The sequence below is a fragment of the Myxocyprinus asiaticus genome, chromosome 22, assembly GCF_019703515.2.
Source record: "Myxocyprinus asiaticus isolate MX2 ecotype Aquarium Trade chromosome 22, UBuf_Myxa_2, whole genome shotgun sequence".
NCBI lineage: Eukaryota > Metazoa > Chordata > Actinopteri > Cypriniformes > Catostomidae > Myxocyprinus > Myxocyprinus asiaticus.
In genome coordinates, this window is record NC_059365.1 from 21,644,797 (window position 1) to 21,666,295 (window position 21,499).

Here is a 21,499-nt window from a genome sequence, read left to right on the forward strand (position 1 = left end):
GAACTTAGCCTTTTCACCAACTTAATTTCAATATGGAATACATTACATTCAGTGACTCTTTTCAACTCATGCAATATTCACAAGATATTTCTTTTTGCTAGGATTGCTAATATCAGTAACCAATTACTGTTTAAGTATGCTTAAGTTAAAGGAAGACATAGACCTCACTGTCATATATGCCAAACTTTTTATTAAACAATAAAGTTGATACAAGGGAGACCAATTTCTTTGAATCAAGCAATCACCTTTTGGGTGAGGGAGAAAGAGGGCGCGAGACATTTTGACACTTGGTTCTACACTTAAGGCACACTTAAAAATATCACCCGTGGTGATATTTTGTTATCGAATTCAATGTAATTCATACATTTTTAAGTGTGGTTTGAATGTCCAAATACTTTTTGAGGCCACTCTGTGCTGCATATCATATATCAAGTATCTTAGCTAACATATATTTTGTATACCTCTTACTTTGTCTTAATGAACCCACAGAAAGGCTCTGTGTGAATGTGCCCCAGAGGGCTGGAGTTTAGTACCACAACAGATAAACACATACAAGCTCAGTGGGCTGGTGCTGGAGAAAGACTCATTGTCTCAGAGCAAAAGTCCCTCTCAATCCAGGGAGGTTAGAAAAACATTGGGCCGAGCAGCATGTGGTCCACCCGTTCAGGATGTTTGGCCCTATCACATAGATCGGGTTCCTTTTTCAATATTATCTTATTGCTGTGTCCTCAGTGTGGATTCATGAAGCTGTCTGTGGGCCTCTGAGGAGTGGGAGGTGCCTCTCTACACAAATGAAAACTTTAATTGAATTTTATGCTCATAACGGATGTCTATACAGTAGATTTGTTTTGCATATTAGTGCTGCTTGTATAGGAAACAGAAGAGGGAGTTTGAATGCAGCATTATTTGTTATTGGAGTTTGCACTCTGTTGAAGGACACAGCTAATTTAAAAAAAAGGCGCCTTGTTGTTTGCAGATGAACAGATCTGGCTGGTCTTTTGGTCATCATAATGTCTGTGCAAATCTCTACATTGTTCATTGTTATAAGTAAGCTTGCAAACCTTCCAAAATGTTTTGCTGATGGATTATTTCAACTGTACAGTGCAGTTCTCGTGTGTGTGTGTGTGTTTAATGAGCAGTCGTGGTGGTTGTATTTTGGCTAACAAATATGCAATAAGAGTTACATGGCTGTTAAACTGTAATTTTTGCTTTGCAGTTTTTGCAGTCTTTCATGTTCACAATGCTTTCCATTAGGTTTGTGTCTTGTGCAGCAGCTGCAAAAATAGACATTTAGGATCTCTTCACACAAGCTGCTCAGGTTTTGTTTTATTCATAAAGGGATGTCTTGTGGTTGCAACAGCTAAAGCATTGTGGGAACTGATACATTTTGGCAGCTTGTTAGAAAATATCATATTTGATACTTTAGTTATAATTTCTTCGTTGTGTTTTTTGGGACAATTTTGAAGTTTAAAGGAAATTACACTTTTGTTTTATTTACATTTCTTCCTAATGGTAATTACAGATGGGTGTTGACTTTCTCTGTGGTAACATGCTTGAATTCTCTTTTTTTTTTTTTTTCCTACAGCACTGAATGAGCCCACTATTGACTACGGTTTTCAGAGGCTACAGAAAGTCATCCCGAGACACCCCGGTGACCCTGAGCGCTTACCAAAGGTCAGTTCTCTTACATGACATAACTATTGTGCCGTCTCCTCTTTAATTTCACTATTTCTTTTATTTTCACACAGCAATTACTAACATAAACACACTTGTGCCTACAGTATTTCCATTTACTACGGTAGCCTATTAATCTTAGCTGAAACATAGTCTTGTTATTTGAATCATTCATTACCAAATCCTTCAGTTCACTGATTATATACTGTATATTCAAGTTGGCAATGTCATGCAGTTGTGTTCAGTGCACTCTGTGAAAGAAACCCAGTTGTGGACCCAGTTGGGTGTTTATTTCTCTTGCCACGCACATTTCTTAAGGGGAGGCAGGCCAAGTAAATGGATCCTTTGGGAGGGATAAATAAACATTACTTTATCTTGTTGTGCGTGTCCTATACCCCTGAGCCCCGCTCCAGCAGCACCACTTAATAGTGAAAAAAAAAAAAAGAGTAATTATGGCTGGCTGGGCCTGCTCACGCACAACCCCCACCAGGACTGACCTTGTGCTGTTAGCAGCCCTCTGTATCAGAGTTGGGCCATCAGTATTCATGGCCTATGAGCCACCAATCCATTACAACTTAAACACACCAAATTACACTGAGGGGTCAACGAATGTGGCATCAAACCAAAAGCCAATCTAGAGGAATCAGGCAAATATTAAGTTGGTGGCCAGGTGGTGATGGTGGGCTGCTAAACTCGGTTCGAGTCACAGGTTCATTCTTGCAATCAGAAAAGTCACTTGAATTTTTGTTGTATTAGAAAAAGGATCCAAAATCAGTGGCAAATGCAAGTAAAAAGTGACTTTGGCAAGTAAATAAAAGCCATTTGTCTTTTTAGTGTGATCCTAGCATCTTTTTTTAATCTGTACATAAAGTGAGTGAAGTGATTCAAATCAAAGACAAATGTTCTAATAAAAGATAAGTGACTGCCATGATTGAAACGTTTACCTTAGTGAAAAATTTACTGGCAGATTTGTTTTTTAGTTTTGTTACAAAACTCCATGAGGCAATATTTTGTATAATATTCCTTGCATGAATGTTCACTGCAAAACTTGAGCCCATCTGCCTCAAGGTTCGACGTGTTGTGTATTCTGCTCACTACAATTGTACAGAGTGGTTATCTGAGTTACTGTAGCCTTTCTGTCAGCTCGAACCAGTCTGGCCATTCTCTGTTGACCTCTTTAATCAACAAGGCATTTCCGTCCACAAAACTGCCACTCACTGGATGTTTTTTGTTTTTAGCGCCATTCTGAGTTAATTGTAGAGACTGTTGTGCGTGAAAATCCAGGAGATTAGCAGTTACAGAAATACTCAAACCAGCCCGTCTGGCACCAATAATCATGCCACGATCATATATACTGTGTGTGTGTATACACAGCATATATAAAATAATGAAAAATACTTTCTTGTTGGGTAAGAAATATTTATGGCTAGAAAATTTTCTCAATTTTCTAGCAATTAGCAGGTGTAGCAAAAAGTTACTTTTGGACCCTGTTAATAATCATGGTGCTGACTGACTTGAAATCATTCTCACTGCCTGTTAATTATTTTTTTGGCACACCTGTTAGTAATGTTATGTGAGACTGCAGTAGTCGTGTGTGTTTGACAGGAAGTAATATCATGCTGTGTCTTAGTTATGTCAGAGTTAAAATTTTGCAGACACTGGAATACAGTGAATGAGTCATACAACAACATTTTTTTGTGAGGTAACCTAAAACTGTGCTTCATGTGATAAAATCTAAATTAACTGGTTTTATTCAAGTCAAAAATTGTATTTACTCTGACTAAATTTCCCTGACAAACAAAGGTAATATATTGGGTTAGATCAAGTAGAAGTACAGTATATCCTTGAGTTAATAATTGCAGTTACCACTTATTTCAGTGTACAGCAGTCCTCCGTCTTCCTCTCTCATCTCTTTATGTCTCCTTTCATTCTCTTCCCTCACTCTCTCCCTCACTCGTCTTTTACAATTCCCCTCGTATTAGTGTCCAATCCGCAGCTGGTGGGGAGAGGATAGATCCATGGTCTCCTGTCAGTAGGGCTAAAGAGGGCAGCAGCGTTTGATCTCAGTCCCTAATGAACCACACAGACATTGTCTGAATACCTTCCTCTGCAGTCCCACAGTCTGAACCCAGTTACACATACACTGTACTGGAGCACTGTGCTGACCTAGTTCCTAAAAGGCCCTTTAAAAATCACCAGCTGGTACATCTGCTCCCCCAACACTGTTGGGGTCTATTACATTGCTGGCTTATTAATGTCACTGATAAAGATACATAAATATCCCATTATAATGAGATCAAATTTCAAATCTATTATTGAAAACATTAATTGCTGGGCATTTAAAATAGCTCATTGTCACTTGCTTGTCCATCAGAGAAATTAGCTTCTTAGTTTCTCTGCAGAAAGAAGAGAAGTTAAAGGTAAAGTGTGTAATTCTTTTGATGTTAAAATACTTATCCCAGCTTAATATGCAGAGACAAATTGTGTAAGCTTTTAGCAGGCTGACTTCCCTGAAAAGTCTAAACACTGTGGTTCTGTAGTGCTATCAAAAGATTGCTCTTATTGTGTGAACATCTCAACCACCCTGAATCAGCAGCAACAGTGGCTCAATCAATGGGGTGATTTTGGGATGTGACTATCTGTTTGATCGACCAATTTTGTAGTACTGTTAGGTGACACTAGTGGAACAGAAATTACTCACTTCAGCTCTAAATGAGTCCCTTGATATTTTCTGTCATGCAATGTTAAAACAATCTGGTAAATTTCATTGCTCACATATGTTCTCTGTGACCTTAACCCTGTCTTGAGTTGGGCCCATTTCCCTGGACTCATGATGAATCTGAATACATTAGGTGAGTCATGGTCAGGGTCACTTGTCACATCTTTCCCACTGTTTTCAGCATAAGGAAGGTAGATTAGAATACACTCATGGCCCCACTCCCAAGAGCCGCCCATATTTTTAACTGATTTCTTCCTTTTAATGAATAGGGTGGAATGGCCCACCAGTTATAAGCAACCTCACTCTGATAGAGGTTCTGAATAAAACAGGTAGAAAAAACTACCAGGCTGTCTTGCTGTATGAGATAGCTTCAGGGTCAGGTATAGAGGAAGTCTCTGAGGAAATAGTTACAGTAGATCTAGGTTTGGTTATATTAGGATACAGTAGGTTTAAAAATACACCAGTGAAAATGCTTCTATTTTGCATTTTTTATGTATTTTTTAATTGCTAAATTAAACTTTTAATTCATTACAAATTATATCATCAGCATAACAATTTAAGTTAAAATTAAAATTGAAAATTTAATTTGAATTTGAGAATTTCTTTGTATTTGGTATGTCCACCTTTTTCTTTAATGACAGCATGTACTCAAGCTGGCATGGACAGGGTTGGGAGGGTTACTTTTAAAAAGTATTCCACTACAGATTACAGAATACATGCTGTAAAATGTAAATTTTAACGTATTCCATTAGGTTACTCAAGGTCAGTAACGTATTCTAAATAATTTGGATTACTTCTTCAGCACTGGCAGATTTTTTCACTTGTTTTGACTATAAACAATTAAATAAAGCAAGAAAATACACTTTACTGTAAAAATACATTCTCTGAAAAAAAAAAAAAAAAGCCTAAATATCTCATGCAGATTTGCTTCTCAAGTGAACTGCTCTTGTTTTAAGGATTTTTTGATATTTTTTACAGGAAAACAATATTTAAATTCTCATTAAGAATAGTTTTTGCAGTACAAATTTGCCCTAACATCAATGGTTTTACTAGAGAAAAAAAAGTTATGCTCTAACTTGAATTTTCTTTATAGAATTCATTATAAAATATAATCGTGCCTGGTAACAGATGCATGTAAAGGCAAGAAATAGCATTTTAGCTTAGCATAAAGCTGATGTTCACATGACAATTTACACAAGGTTAACTATTTTTGCTGCTCCAAACTTCAAAACCCCACAGAGTGTACACAACCACATCCTTTTCTGATCGTATGTGCATTCTGTTCATAGAATGGCAGAAAATATATTATTTGTAGCTTTCTGTATGATGTTAAAGGCTACATTGGTTAGCATTTCTTGTAAAAATACCCGAACCGCATAAAAAACATTAACAAGTCATGTAATCATGTATTTATTGGATTTATGTTTCATCTGTCAAAGCGTTTCTAGCTGTTTTTTATTAATCTGTAGAAACACGACGTAGTTACTCTATTAAGCTCCCATGGTAAAGTTCCTCAAGTATGTATACATACCTTTTCACTCACAACAGTGTGAACGCACTGAATTGAAAAAAAAAAAATTATGAGAAAGTGTTTTACCACTGTTCAAAAGCTCCTCGGATCACATCATTTATATGCATAAATGTTTTCCAACTGAATAGACTAAATATACTAAAATCACTTTAGATGTCCAATATCACAAATTTGCTTTGATTTGCGACCTAGAAATAGTAATTTCACTTCAACATTTTAGATTTTGCATCCCAAATTTTCAGTGTGGACTTTTGGGCCCGACTGTATATGTCTATGTTGCAAGAAGAGCCAATGGTGTGCACTTGTCAAGAATAGAGCCAACTCAAAGGCATTCATTGGATGCCCAATTAGTTCATGTTCCTATTCAAAGACTGCAGATCACATTAAAAACAATTCAACAACACGGCAAAATGTACAGCTTTAGTCCTGGGCCATGACAGGTTGGCAGAGAGAGAAAGCAAAGGAAAAGAAGCAGGAAAGGAGAGCATGAGAGGGAGAGAGTGTGGGGTGATCCATCATGGTGAAGTCAGCTGTCCGGAGCTGCCTTCACACAGGTCAGCCGATCGAAGGCACCACAGCCCTCACTTTATTACTGCTCACCCAACAATAATTGAGTCACCAAAAGGAGGAAGAGGCAGCGATGGTAGCTTTAGAAAAGGAGGAGAGGAAAGAAAGAAGAGTAAATGAGAAATAATTTCTTGGTGTACCCTTACATGTCCGGTTGATTGTCGAGACAAGGTTGATGTTTGCAGAAGGATTTCACCCTGATTTTCCACTGATAGTTGAGGTTTTAGGTCTCTCTCTCTCTCTCTCTCTCTCTCTCTCTCTCTCTCTCTCTCTCTCTCTCTCTCTCTTTCTTCCCCTCCCTCCCCTCCCTTTCCTTTCCTTCCTCCTCTCATTCTAACGCTCTCAGCGAGATATTAACAGCGTCGGCTTCTGCGCCCGGCCACTCATTTCAGCACTATTGATTTTGCCCTTTATTGAGGCAATAACAGTTTGTTGACGGCACTTCTCTAAACTGCTGGACTCAATCACAGGTGAGGGCCAAGTGTGGAACACGGCAGGTTAACTTGTTTCTCTCAGTCCTTGAACAAGCATACGACTATGTTATCCAGCAAATGCATTACTCAGCAGTGGTTCAACAAGATATTATTTGGTGGTATTTTGAGAAATTGAATTATCACATCTAGAACATCTTTTAAAGGTGCACTCAGGAATTTTTGTCTCATTAAAGTTTTTCCTCTTGTCTTAAGAAATTAATAGTAAATATTTAAAAAATGTTCTCACAGATGATAAAAACTAATCAGTGGCCGAAAAGCTGATTTATTTTACATGAAGAAGGTCGTCTCATGGGGGCTGCCAGGTTGAGATCACATGACCAGCCAAATATGACTTTCTTTATCTGGTAATCCCCCTATTTTCAGACTTAAATTAATTATAAATTAATTATGGTTCACTTCGAATAGCTAATTTCTAGCGTTTTTGGTTACTGCCATCGTTTATATACAGTACTGAGCACAAGTTTTAGGCACATTAGATGTTTCACATAGTAAGTGCTGAGCAGAGGTTATTTTATATCCTCTGCTTTAATGTTTTAATTGAAAATATCAATTTTAGATTTTCAAACATTCCAACATTTGCAGATAGAATAGAAGTAGAACAAAGAGTCCTAAAAACAGGTAATTTGGCCCCCACAGAGCCCAGATTTTAACATCATTGAGTTAGTCTGGGATTACATGAAGAAAGAGAAGCTATTGAGAAGCCTAAATATATAGAATTTTGGCAAGTTCTCCAAGATGCTTGGAACAACCTATCTGCCAGTAACCAAGAAAAACTGTGCGCAAGTGTACTGAGGAGAATTGGTGCTGTTTTAAAGTCATAGGGTGGTCCTACCAAATATTGATTTAGTCATTTTATGTTTATTGCACTTTGAGAATCAAGAAATTGCAGTGGTATTGATTCTGACTACTGACATTTTGGTATTGTGACAACCCTAATGTTGTATGACAGCCACCTTCAAACAATAGGATAGAAGCAACAATAAATGAAAATGGGGACTGGAAAATGACACAAACCGGATTCAAACTTGGTTTGCCTGCACATAAGTGCCATTTTGAAAAATCTCAAAACACATGCACTGCCTACCAGGCCATGTCTCCGAAAATTACAAGCTTTTTCTATATGTGCTGGTTCAAATGTGATAATTTGATATTTGACTTCAAACCAACATTGCTTGCGTGACCCAAGTGTGGATTTATTTTATTTTTTTCAGTATCAGACAACAATAAATCAACTGAGTGGCCAAAAATATGAAGAAAGTCAGATTTATATTCTGTCTAAGGGAATTATTTGAGGCAAAAATTCCTAATTGTTCAGTGAGCTCCGGATGCAGAGAAAATGGCATCCCTCAATGCACCTGGCCCGTGTTCAGCACATCCAGACTGCAGCCTTGTTTGGTCTCTCTCCATCTCCTCTGTCCGCATTTGTTTCCCACATTTTCCCTGTCACTTCACATCCACCTGATCCCCTTTGCTTCCTCAACAGGGTCTACAAATCAATCTGTGCTTCCAGGAAAAAGCTCCTGCTTCTGGGTAACAGAGCAGTGTGCTCTTTATGCATTGCTGGAGAATCCATATGCCTACTTCAATATATCTGAATAGTGTTCTTTTTCTTAAACTGAACCAGCATAAGTGTTTATCTAGACAACTCTACTAAACTTACCTAAAAGTACTTGGGACATCGAGTAGGAACTAATGCAGTCCTTAGTTTCTTTGCAAAATTTTGGTGGCTGCTATCTTACTGCGCAGATGTGCAGAGACAGGTTATTATTGACTTTCCGAGTGTAACCTTTGAGGCCTGGAGAGAATATGAATTATGCAATGAAGCCACATTAGTTAAAGAGCACAGTGACTGATACTTATGATGGGCAGATATTGATGGATGGAAGACATGGGGGAGGAGGGAGATGTTGGTGGAGGGAGACAAAGGATATTTGATTTTTCATTAGATAAGCATGGAAGATAAGCCATCGAGTTAAGCAATACGTTTGATAGAGCGAGCAAACTCAAATCTGCGAAATTCAAAGAACTGAGCATCAGCTGTGCTCATACACATGGAATGGACATTCTGCTCTACTTCACACGTGTATGTCCAATATAATGGCTGGATGCACTCTTGCTTAAAATGCACTGTGAACCTCACGTAAAGGTGATTAAAAAGCCTTCTGTTTGATAAACTTTGACTGAACCTGCTTTAGTTTCTTAATTTCAAAAGGATTAATTGTAGATATGATGTCATTATGTCTTACATACCACCACAATTCAAACACCTTGACTGTGCTCTTACACTGTCCAATGACTAATTCTTTTAACACTTTGCAATAAGATTCATTAACATTAGTTAATGCATTAGGTATCATGACTTACAATGAAAAATATATTTTTACAGCATTTATTAATCTTTATTAATGTTAGTTAATAAAAATACTATTGTTTATTGTTAGTTCCTCTTAGTTCAAAATGCATTAGCTAAAGTTAAAAAATACCTCTTCTGATTTTAAAAATTACTATATGTTGAAATTAACATGAACTAAGATTAATAAATGCCTAATAAGTATTGTTCATTGTTAGTTCATGTTACCTAAGGTTAACTAATGTTAAATAATGGAACCTTAAGGTAAAGTGTTACCTTAATTCTATTATACAGGTGTCATACTTTTAAATGTATATGTAATGACACTTCTTCAGCTACATTTTACATTGTTCTGGGAACAGTCACAATTTTTATTGCCTCAGAGTTGTAGTAGTTTATCTCTTACAATGGCGACAAACGGTGTCTTTGAAACTGTAGATTCGATTATTGTCAGGATATTGTCAGATATAAAATGGCTCACAATATGATAGCCCATAATGGATTGCAGCCTTGGTGGGTATTAACAGCATGACATTACACACCAGTGTGGTCACTTGTTTGATCCAACCATTTACAGTTATTGCAGACAGATAGAGGCATATGAGTCTATGTGGTTAGCTTGCACAGATTATGTGTACAGCCCACTTGGATTGTGTTTGCATACTGTGCACACTATTTGTGTGTTGTTCCATTATAATATTTTGTATATATATGAAATGCATGTACGTGTTAAATGTTAAATGTGTTAAAGCATCTGTTTTCTGTATTTGTTGGGACATTTGCAACCAGTTCTGACACACAATGGACAGAGGATATACAGTGCTGTTCAAAAGTCTGAGTCCACATGGAACTCAGGAACTAATAATAAAAAAAAGTTTTAGGATATATATATATATATATATATATATATATATATATATATATATATATATATATATATATCATAGAAAGCCTTTGAAGTAAAATAAATTACATATATTTAAGATTCTTCACTATTTCTTGGTGACTATTCAAATAAGCAATTTTTTAACTTGAAAGATCAGTTTCCTTGCTTCCATTTAATCATACAGTCATGCTCTTTGGAACATCCTCAAATCATGCTGGGATAACATGAATCATCTGTCTTTTCAAAAACTTGTGTGGTCCATGCCACTTTGAGTGCATGCTGTCATTGAAGCAAAAGGGGGACATACTGTACAAATTACTTTGAAATTCTGAAAATCATGAACTGTAACTTTTTTAGTTCAATTGTTCACTCATATTGTTATGCTGATAATATAATTTGCAATTTAGAAAAATCTATTATCTATTAAATTAGAAAAATGCAAAATAGAAGCATTTTCACAAGTGAATATAAATAAATGCATTTGTGACAACACAGCACCCAGTGTGAGGGACCTCAGTTGAGCTAATACAATCAGAACCTGCACAAGATCAGCAGTCCATGGGGTCATGGGAGCAGAGCAGGAAGTATGACATCATCACTCTGCTGCTTTTCCGCATAAGCGACGACGGTGACCCTGCTGGTATTACTGCTCTAATAGAACATTAGGAGATGATAAAATTGCAAATGAACAAGCACTGGAATAAATTTGTCATGTTTTTACAGGCCTGGCTTCCTTGTAAATGTGCAGACGCCATTGCCTTAACATTCCAGATGTGACCTGGGCCTTATTTCATTTTTTCAGCAGTCTCCTTCCTAATGAATGTATATCATATTACCAGCCACCATAATTTACACACAGGAAAAGATTCAACATCCGAAGCACATTAATGTGAATGCTGGGCTAACGGAGTTGGGCTGTGCTGTTCTGTGGCTATTTGATATTATATATCTTCGAAACACGACGCCTAGGGTTATTTGGTGGCACATTTATATGTGCTTTTGTATGTATTACTATGAATGCCATCAGCTTTCACACTGATGGAAAATAAAGCTGAAAAACACCTGTCTTAGCTAAAGGGATACTCAGATTGGGTTGAAACAGGGATTGAGTCCTCATAGCTCATTGCTCTCCTGGTTTAAGCTATACTAAAATCGTTAGGAATTTAACAATTCTGATTTAGATTCTGATTCCTCTAAATTATTCTGGTTCCTTACAAATTAGAATTACCAATTCTTATAGTATTTTTGAGGAAGAAAAATAAAAAAATGCAATAAGAAATGCAATACATCATTAAACAGTTTTTTTTTATTTATTTTTTTTATTTTTTTTGATGAGATCATTTCAAATTTAATCAGAGCAGATATAAAAAATCAGAAATAAATTAAATGCAGTTCTTGCAAAAGTTGTTTACACAGGTTTTTTTTAATGTGGCACAAGGACAGCATAAATGCAATCCAATAATTGGTCCCAAATACATATAAAAATAATAATTTAAACAACAAAATAAAAATGGTAACATATTAAATTGTATTTATTTATTTATTTTTTATTTATGTTTTATTTTTTTAAATTTTTTTTTGTAAAGTATCACTTTTACAATTACAACGAATGCTGTTTTTTTTTTTTTTTTTTTTTTTTTTTTATAACAGTTCTGAATAAGAACTGGTTTTCAGTTCTCAACCCTAGAAGGAAGATGGGGGGAGGACAGAGTAAGGGTTATGATGTCTCTGACTGATATACAGCTATACAGACATGCAGATCCCGGATCAAGTTTCTTTCCTGTTTACCACTCCTGGCTCCCTGCTCAGCCCTTACTGGAAGCCATGCAACTCACCCAGGAAATGGGCTCTGCTTCCAGACACAGGGCTACCACACACGGCCCTTACTAATAGCATTTATTTGTTTATCTGGACAAACTTTTGTCCCCTTCCTTATTGGATTTTCCTTCTATACAGATCTATCCCCCTCCCCCCACCCCCCCACCCCCAATATCGTAATGACAGGAGATCGATAGGTAGGAACGGTAACTTGCAACAATGGACAGAGAGAGTGAGAGAGAAAGAGAGAGAGAGAGAGATAAACAGAAAAGAGAAAGAGTATAAGGTGCACAAAGAGCTATACTGGATAAATGACACAGTGCCAGTACAGCAGGGGACCCAGTAATGGACTAATGCTTCCCATCCCTTATGTTCTTCCTAAATCCCACGGAGCACCACCACCGAGAGAGGGTAAAGGAGAAGAGAACCTGCCGTAGTCACACATCCATACTAAAGCACCACTTTAGGCCTCCCCAGGCTCCCGCGCTTCTCTCAATCACCCGGCCCGAGTCCGGGCGAACAGAGATGGGCGCCTCCCCCACAAAGCACCCCTAACGAGGGGTTAACGCAGTGCCAGAGCTCCCATTATTGAGTGAATTTAGCACCTTGGACAGCGCACTAAAAATCTTTATTGCTTTGCTGACCCCCTCGTCATGTACATGTCTGTGTGTTGCATCTGGGGCTGCCGAGGGGAGGTGTAGAGGGCTGATTGAAAGGCAATATGTCGACTGGTAGGCAGGCACACATGCTCAGGGGCTTGTTCACAGCGAGGGTTACACACAGAGGGTGAGAACAATTTTCTGGTTGTCGCACTGCAAGCTTATTTCCTCAGCACCACCACATTAACTTTTAAAAAGGGTTCCGCTGGAGCTTCAGGGTTTAAAAAAAAAGGAGAAGAGAGGTTAGAAGAAAGAAAATGAATACACAGAGTAAAGAACAGTGCTAAATGTTTAATGTGTGAAAGGGATCATAATAAATAGGTTTTCTGTTATGGAAGTGAAAGTCGATTACCTGGAAGGAAAATAGTGTTATTGCATTCCACATCTCCTGCAGAACAGTCGTTTGCATGTACAAACATGTGTGTATTTATTTTAAATGTGTTTGTATTCATGCATTATACATGGAAGAGGTGGTAGAACTATTCATAGCAAGAACTAGAAGAATTACAGGGGCTCTTGTGTGGCTATAAATGTGTTTTGTAAGACATCCGCAAATGCTAGTGTAAGGGAGTTGTGGTTAAGGCTCTTGGCTAGCAACCCAAAGGTCACATGTTGAGACCCTGACAGGGGCGATCTATGAACTGCAATAGTTGCTGCGATCCCCTGTTAGCATTGTGCCCTTTAGCAAGGCACTTAACTGGAGAATGTTCCAAGGGGAATGTCCCTGTAGTAAGTATTCTGTACTGTTAGTCCCTTTGCGACTGCCAAGTAACCAAATAGACTTAAAAAAAAAAAAAATGGAATGCATGATAAGTTAATTGAATTAAAGGTGTTCACTAAAGGGGAGTTTGTTAACATTTGCGGTATTGACATACTGTAAAAGATGGAAAGCTAAAGTGCTACATATTTTCTCTTATAGGAGGTGATTTTGAAGAGGGCAGCAGACCTGGTGGAAGCTCTATATGGGATGCCACACAATAATCAGGTGAGATTTAGATAAAACTGGACCTCAAACCATAAAAAATTACATTTGGTGTACACTGAATTGATAAAAGAAAACTGTGGTGTAGGATCAGTGTAAATAAATAATGAAAATACAAATCAAGGGTTTACTTTAGAGAAATCATAGTATATCATAGTTTAGCATTCTCAGTTAAGGGAACAAACTTAATTTCAGGGCTTTTTAATTTATTTACTTAATAATTGTATTTATTTACTTAATAAAAGTATTTTTTTTTAAGTGATAACCTGCAATTGTTACCTCAAGTATTTATTACTACTTGATTCACTCCATAAAAATTACTTATGTTGTTATAAACAGTAACACTTTACAATAAGGTTCCATTTGTTAACATTAGTTAAAAGCATTAGTTACAATGAACTAACAATGAACAATACTTTTACAGCATTTATTCATCTTAATTTATGTTAATTTCAACCTATACTAATACATTTTTTAAATCGAATGTTATGTTTGTTAACATTAGTGAATGCACTTAGAACTAACATGAACTAACAATGAACTTTTTTTTTTTCAACTAACATTAACAAAGATTAATAAATGTCGTAAACAATGTATTGTTAATTGTTTGTTCATGATACCTAATGCATTAACTAATGTTAATGAATGGAACCTTATTGTAAAGTGTTACCACATAACATAATTTGTCAGGTTGATTTAGTCAAATCAAATGACATTTCAACCAGGTCAATTAGATGTTACCACATAAAGCAAATTTTTTTTAGGTTACCTTACAAAACATTTTACAGTGCATTTGACTGCAAACAATATTTAGAGCAATACAAATAATCAATAACTAATTAGTTGGCCTTAGATTTTTTAAGGCAGTCAGTTTGCATGCTTTTTCTAAGTAAACGTACTTATTTGGCTCAAGTAAACTGAACTTATTTTTTTTTTTATTTTTATTATTAAAATAAACTTAATCTGTGATTAAAGTATCATTGTTTTTATTTAATTATTAAATTGAATAGTAGCACATCTTATACAGTATAAGGGAAATTATTACTGGAATCTCGGTTAGCCATTTGGCAAATTTGATTCTCCCTAGTACTTCTTAGTGCACATAAATCTGCATTTTGTTAAGTACAATTGAGTAAAGAAGAATGGTTTGAATTTACCAGACTCCAAGTTCACCAGAAGTAAAACTAACCACCCTCATAGTGACTTCACACAAATCACAACTATCAACCAGCTCCAACAAAACAACATCAAGAGTCATAAGATTTAAAACTATATACATTTTTAAATAACAATTATTATTTTCCTACATAAGTTCCCTTTTTTGACCAAACATACATCATTTATTCAAGCACAAGGGCTTGGGTATTCCACACAGCTGCAATTTTGTACTTGATAATTTTGAGTTAGTACTACTCAAAGCCAAAGTTTTAAGAACCTGTATACAGTATTTGAGTTATGATTACAAAATGTGACATTTCAAGTACTGTTTAATTAGGACCACTTAAATATTAATGGCAACTTTAGGGTTTAGAGAGTAACTGTAACTTAATTTAAACTAGTAAGAATAGTAAAAAAAGAACCTCAAATTGAGTAAACTATTTTTTATTTTTTTATTTTTTTACAGTTTGAGAGAACTATTAGTATTTACAGTAATTTTGTAAATGTTGCTGTCCAAACACAGTAAAAATTTATAAAATAACAAAACAAAGCATGACATTTGACATTGGACAATAGTAAAGGGCAACATACTAGTGAGATAATGTGACAATGTCGATATAGAGTATGTGGTGTATGGAGAAATTGATTGGGATTGTCAGAAATTGTCTGTGAGAATTTAACAATAATATGTACAAATTACACAGACAGAAGAAGATTTCAGAGCTTTAAGGGGGTTTTGTCATTCTCTAATATCCCGTAACATATTTCCTCAACATAAATCCCCCAACATAATTCCTCAAGAGCTCTCTCTCATTGGTTAGAAGAACCACAAGGGCATCTTCAATGTGAGATCAGTTATGAACTGCAAGTGAGGGCATATGCTCATCGATTGCAGAGCTGAGCAGGAGTGCAGTGGTGCTGAATTATTTAGGCTGGGCAGTGGATGGAGCATGACTCCAGTCATCAACCCTCTAAAAGAGCTCCCTCTCAGGAGCCCCCTATCCCCCACCCCCACCACCCCTATCTCCACACGGTCCTGTCATCTTTATGAGGGTGAATTATTATCAGATTCATGTTCCACCAAAATGTGCAGTCCCCCCAACTGATTTTGTGCTCTTGTTGGACTGACTGGCTAATAAACACATACAGTATCTTCAAAATGTGTAATGAATCTAATCCTCATGGATTTTGTTTTCTTAGTGTAAACAGTGCATTGTTGCACTTGCTTACTGATCATAAGATTTATATGATCATATTTGAAGAGGTTGTGTTTATTTGTTAACTCACACTGTATAGTTTAACTCACACTCTACATAAAACCCTCTGATAGACGATATATGTTGCCAGAGTGTAGGTATAATCTCTTTTGTTTTGTTTTTTACATTCAATTAAAATACTAAATAATAAGGTGCAGAGGTAATATGAATATATTTTCTGAGATTTATCGATTTGTTTATTTTAGGTATTTAATGTTGGATAATATTTTATAATGTATTATTTATCCTGTTATTTAGTATTAGTTTACTAGAATATGTTTTACCATGTATTTTATTGGGGTAAATAAAAAAACCATGTATCATCATGTAATGGTACCAAAATATCATCATGATTTTTTTATTGTGATAGATGTTTTACATTGTGTTATTATTTATCTCGGTTCATATACATCTATGCACCATTAAATAATGCTCATTTTTCATTTCCCATGTTATCTTCATGATATTTCTTCATTTCATGCCTTGCATGATTTGGACACTTATCATGCCATTGGCTCTCTTTAACCTGTTTTGTGTTGATCTTTATAGGAGATAATTCTGAAAAGAGCAGCAGATATCGCAGAGGCGCTCTACAATGTCCCAAGGAGTCACAACCAGTTGCCAGGTCTGGCCAACAGCTCAGTCCACGCTGGCATGATGGGAGTCAACTCATTCCACAGCCAGCTCGCAGTCAATGTTTCAGAGTCCACACAAGCAGCCAATCAGGGTGAGCAGAGATGACATCAGTCCAAAAGTTTCCATGAAATGGCTTGATTTCCTATGCTGACGGAAGCTTGAAGGGCTAGTCCCAAAAAAAAAAAAAAAAAAGAAAAGAAAAGAAAAAAGGCCATTAGCCTTAATTTTACATCACAACCCTAACCCTAACAGCCATGAACCAGGATTTGCTTCTTGCTATCACTAGTCAGAGGTAGGTGGTTTTAGGGGGAGAGACATATTTGGAAATGCAAGATGCATCCTTGATATTTTTGGTCCGTTTTCCCAGAAGAAAAAAGCGACATTTTAAATGTGTATACCTACAGAAAAGGTAACTTTTAGGAGTAGGCTACACTAGCATATAGATGACATCAAAACTAACAGACACTACATTTTTACAGTTTAGATTTTTAGGGGGTCTTTAAACCACAAGATATTTTGGGAATTACAGAATTACTGAGATGAATCTTAGGCTGTTATGAATGACTCTGAGATGAGAAGAGTTTGTGCTTGAGTGTGTATGCGTGTGTGTGTGTGTGTGAGAGAGAGAGAGAGAGAGAGAGAGAGAGAGAGAAATGGAGTGCAAAAGGGAGAGAGAGAGAAAGATAGAGAGATGCAAATAGAGATGGAAGTTGGTGAAAATGACAGAGATAGACAGCATACAGATAGATACAAGCTTTCAGCAATGCTCCCTGAACCGCCAGGCTCCTTTACCTCAGCATTCCTTGGCCTCTGTGACAGTGAATGATTTGTGTTAAGTCAGCAGTAATCTATCAGTGGTCTGATGAAAGGGAGAATGAATAGTAAGCAGAGCAGAGATGAGCGCTGCCTTTGTACCAGACAGCTGGGACTCCTGGAGTGAGAACTTCCTGCTGCTTTTACCTATGTCAGCGTTTAATGTCCTGATGTATATTTATAGTTTATATCCTCCTCCTGTCTTTTCTGCCTCTTCTTTGCCTTCGTATGCAACTGACACACACATTTTCTTACATTTCCAGAAATAGTGTATTGGGAAGAAAATCATAGTCTAATTCATTAAAGGAGCAATATGTAATATATTTACTGTACTAAAGCATAAAATTATCCTAATATGTTATCAGAGATTTAGGAAACATGCTAAGTTGAATAACTGGCTTCTCTGAAAACAATGCTACAGTCAGTATATTCTACTTTGAAATGTCCATTCCGGGCAGGAATTTCTGTTTGTGTTTTGGCCTGTATGATCCCGCCCACTGCCCATTTCCCAATAGTATTTCCAGTGGCGGGCCGTGCATTAAAATCTAGGCCTTCAGTGTGATTCATGCCATTAAGAAAACACAGTTTCACAATGAATAAGACACCCAATGCCTTTGGGCATCATACATTGTCTCAGCTAACTAGTAATACCAACTGACATTTTAAAAACACGTCCACGCACGAAAGCCAGAACTTGAAACAACACTTAATGCTCAAGCAAGCCTCATTTTAACTGCAGCATGACTTTTTTGTGAAATAAACGTCTCCCGAACAGATATTCAAAAATCATACTTTTTCATATGAATCTACCAAGGAGATCTATAATACCTGGAAAAATTTATCTAATAATATCTGCAATTTAAATGTTGCTTGCAATAAATTTCGTTTCGTCAGGGTACACGGTTATGCTGCGTTCCATTCAAGTTGAATGTGGGATATTCCTATTTGATATCTATAAATGCATTCCATTCCCCGATATTAGGAACTGCAACACTCCCGTTAGCTTAGCAGGGGTTTGACTCTCATTAGAGATGTCTCTTAGCAACCCAACTGATGAACAGTGCTACAGCGCTAGCATTTCTGCTTCAAGTGTACGATTATCAAAAGAGATTATGTTTTATACACCTGTTTCTGCAGGCGTTTGTTAAACAAGCTTTAACATCATGTAATGTGGAAATGAACTCATTTAGCGATATTGCTTAATAAAGTGAATGTTTATCACTTACTTTGTATATCTCCCTTAGTGTCGACATGTTTGTGTGACATCATGCCCCTGCATATCGGTGAAATCAGAGTTGAGAATTTCTGCACGAGCCTACAAGTTGTAATTCTGACATCAAGATGCATTCCTTTGCACTTTTCCTAGTAGGAAGTTGTAAAATCACTACTTTTCAAAACTTGATCCGACACTGAATACTCCAGCAGCCTAATTTACACTTAGAAAACTCCTGATGTTGCTATAACAATGCAAAAAGCACTTACCAATTTGCTTGAAGTGAAAATCAGTCCTCCTTTCATGATTAATAAATTAAGCAATCACACGGTCATGCAGAACATCTCAGGTTTGTAAATTCATAAGGATCTCTTTCTCAATGGTGATAGCAGCAGTAATGACAGTCGACTCGTCAGCAAGATCTCACGCTCTTCGCTTTCAAATTACATCACTTAAAGCGTGATTGCATCACTCAAGGCCAGCTAGAAGGCCTCGACCAAGAACAAATAAATCAATCTAATTGGCTGATGAATCTGACAATCTGACTTTAGTTGCCCATTCATTTGCACTGTTCAGGGATTCTGTGGAAATTCTGAAGGCCTGACGGGGTGGAGCTCAAACTCACACACTGCTTCTGCTAACCAGCTTGGCTTTGGGCATGCGATTTGTGAAACAGTTGTCACACTTCGCTTGTAAGCATCAAGAAATATATTCTGACTGGATAAACTTTTCATTTTTCTCTATTTGTTTGTAGATTAATTAAGAGTGGAAAGCAATTAAAAATACATAGGCAAAAAGGTGATTGAGAATGAAAGGATGAAAAATATGTATATATTTGGCATGTTAGGCCAGCAGAGAAGGCTTTGCCGGCCCTGAGAATTTGCCACTGAGTATTTCAATACCCCACTTTGCCAGATTTGAAACAAGTTAGCGGGCAAACACATGGAAGCCAGCAATACATCTAGCTAACAATAACAGAGTTATAAAAAATCCGCATGAGCTGGTTTATCATTTTCAAACAATAAAAGCATTGCAAACGTATACATTAGCTGATCAACTTACAGTGTAAAGCTTGCCATTGTCAGTTTGCTTTTTCCTGTTGCGTGTCCTCAACCTGGCAACCCGTGTGAGCTTCGAGTCTGGGGAGGAGGGGCGGGGGAGACAACTCTCTCCAATATTTTGAATTTGGACTGCAGTAACCATTTTAAACACTTTCAATGTTACATAAGATGCAGTTCAGACCCTGTGAAATGTAGTTATGTTTTCTAATCATTTTCCATTCACTTTCATTAAATGGACAAGAGCGGCCTTCAACTTTTGTGTTCAACAGAAGAAAGAGAGTCATATGGGTTTGGAACAATATAAGAGTGTGTAAATGATAACAGAATTTTTTATATTTGGGTGAACTAATTCTTTAATTTATTTTCACATATTTCGTATTATATATTTCAAGTTTGACTCCTCTCATGCCAATGTGTGGATGTCTTTCAGGTTTCAGTCGGAACACGAGCAGCGTATCCCCTCACGGTTACGTACCCAGCTCAACACCCCAGCAAAATAGCTACAGTACCGTCTCTACCAGTATGAATGGATATGGCAACACAGGCATGACCACACTGGGAGGATCACCCAACTTCCTCAACGGCTCAGCTGCCAACTCTCCTTATGCCAGTGAGTACTAACCATCTCTTTTTCACTCTGTTTGTTTTATAAGTCTGGCTAACATTATAGCTGTCTGAATCATTAATACACTACAAAAGAGATTTCATACAACATTTATCAGTGAATTACTGTCATTGCAATGAATCTAACTAGATCCAGGAAATCAGGAATCATGGATCACGAGAGGGTTTGTAGTTTATCATACTATCCAACACTATATTGCACTGTATATTGCATTACAGCTTGATAAGAGTGAAATACTTAGGTTGACCATAAACTGAAGTTGGTACAACAGCTATTATTGTGTCTGTTCCTTTAAGAGCAGAAATAAAATCCCACCCTTTCCTTTTTTTTCAGTCATGATCAGACCCTGTCCATAATGCTTAGCCATTCATGTAACACCAATCTTCTTGCGCTGCTTCTAAATTAAAGCGTCTTAATTAAATCAATAAACTAATTGCAGGAGAAGCAATTCAACTTCGGTACTTTGATTCTGAGATGTTAACAAGTATTTTAACAGGCTCACTGACTCCACACTGACACTTTCAATCAATGCAAGAGAGCAGACTTTGTGGGCTCCAATTTTCATTAATTGATTCGTTAGGCCTTCATAAATGGATTATGACACTATCAGGAGAATTTACTTGGAAAAGTGCCATAAAATTTAAGCGAAGAATAATAACAACAGTAAAGGGAGAGCAGGATATAAGAGAGTGGCTGAAATACGACAGTAGTAATTGTAAAATCGTTGAGGGGGAAAATGCTCTTAGTGTATTAATAGACAAAAGGAGAGCTGGTGGGGATGGGGCAGGGGAGGGACCAGCGTTTATGTTGTTCAGCAAGGATTTCTGAAGCTCATTCCTTATGAACCTTCTGTAAAAGAAGAATATAAAATATTATTATTAACATAAACATTATTATTATTTTATGGTGATTGTTGTTATAATTATAATATACCTGGGATATGATTTACTTTTCCTGAATGATATATGATATAATACATAATACAAATTTAAACCTGACAATTCATGTACATTAGGTAATTGCACTTTTTTTCGTTACCTAATTTATAATATATAAT

General features: G+C 36.7%; 1 protein-coding gene across 3 annotated transcripts in view; it reads left to right on the top strand.

Moving 5' to 3' along the window:
* The window catches only part of LOC127412905 (transcription factor COE1-A-like), a 170,084-nt gene that overhangs the window by 136,974 nt on the left and 11,611 nt on the right, over window positions 1-21,499 (top strand). For all 3 annotated transcript variants that reach the window (XM_051649617.1, XM_051649618.1, XM_051649619.1), the window contains exons 11-14: window positions 1,586-1,674; window positions 13,618-13,683; window positions 16,644-16,821; window positions 20,248-20,427. In XM_051649617.1, coding sequence (XP_051505577.1) covers window positions 1,586-1,674; window positions 13,618-13,683; window positions 16,644-16,821; window positions 20,248-20,427 — 513 coding nt within the window. The remainder of the gene's footprint in view (window positions 1-1,585; window positions 1,675-13,617; window positions 13,684-16,643; window positions 16,822-20,247; window positions 20,428-21,499) is intronic.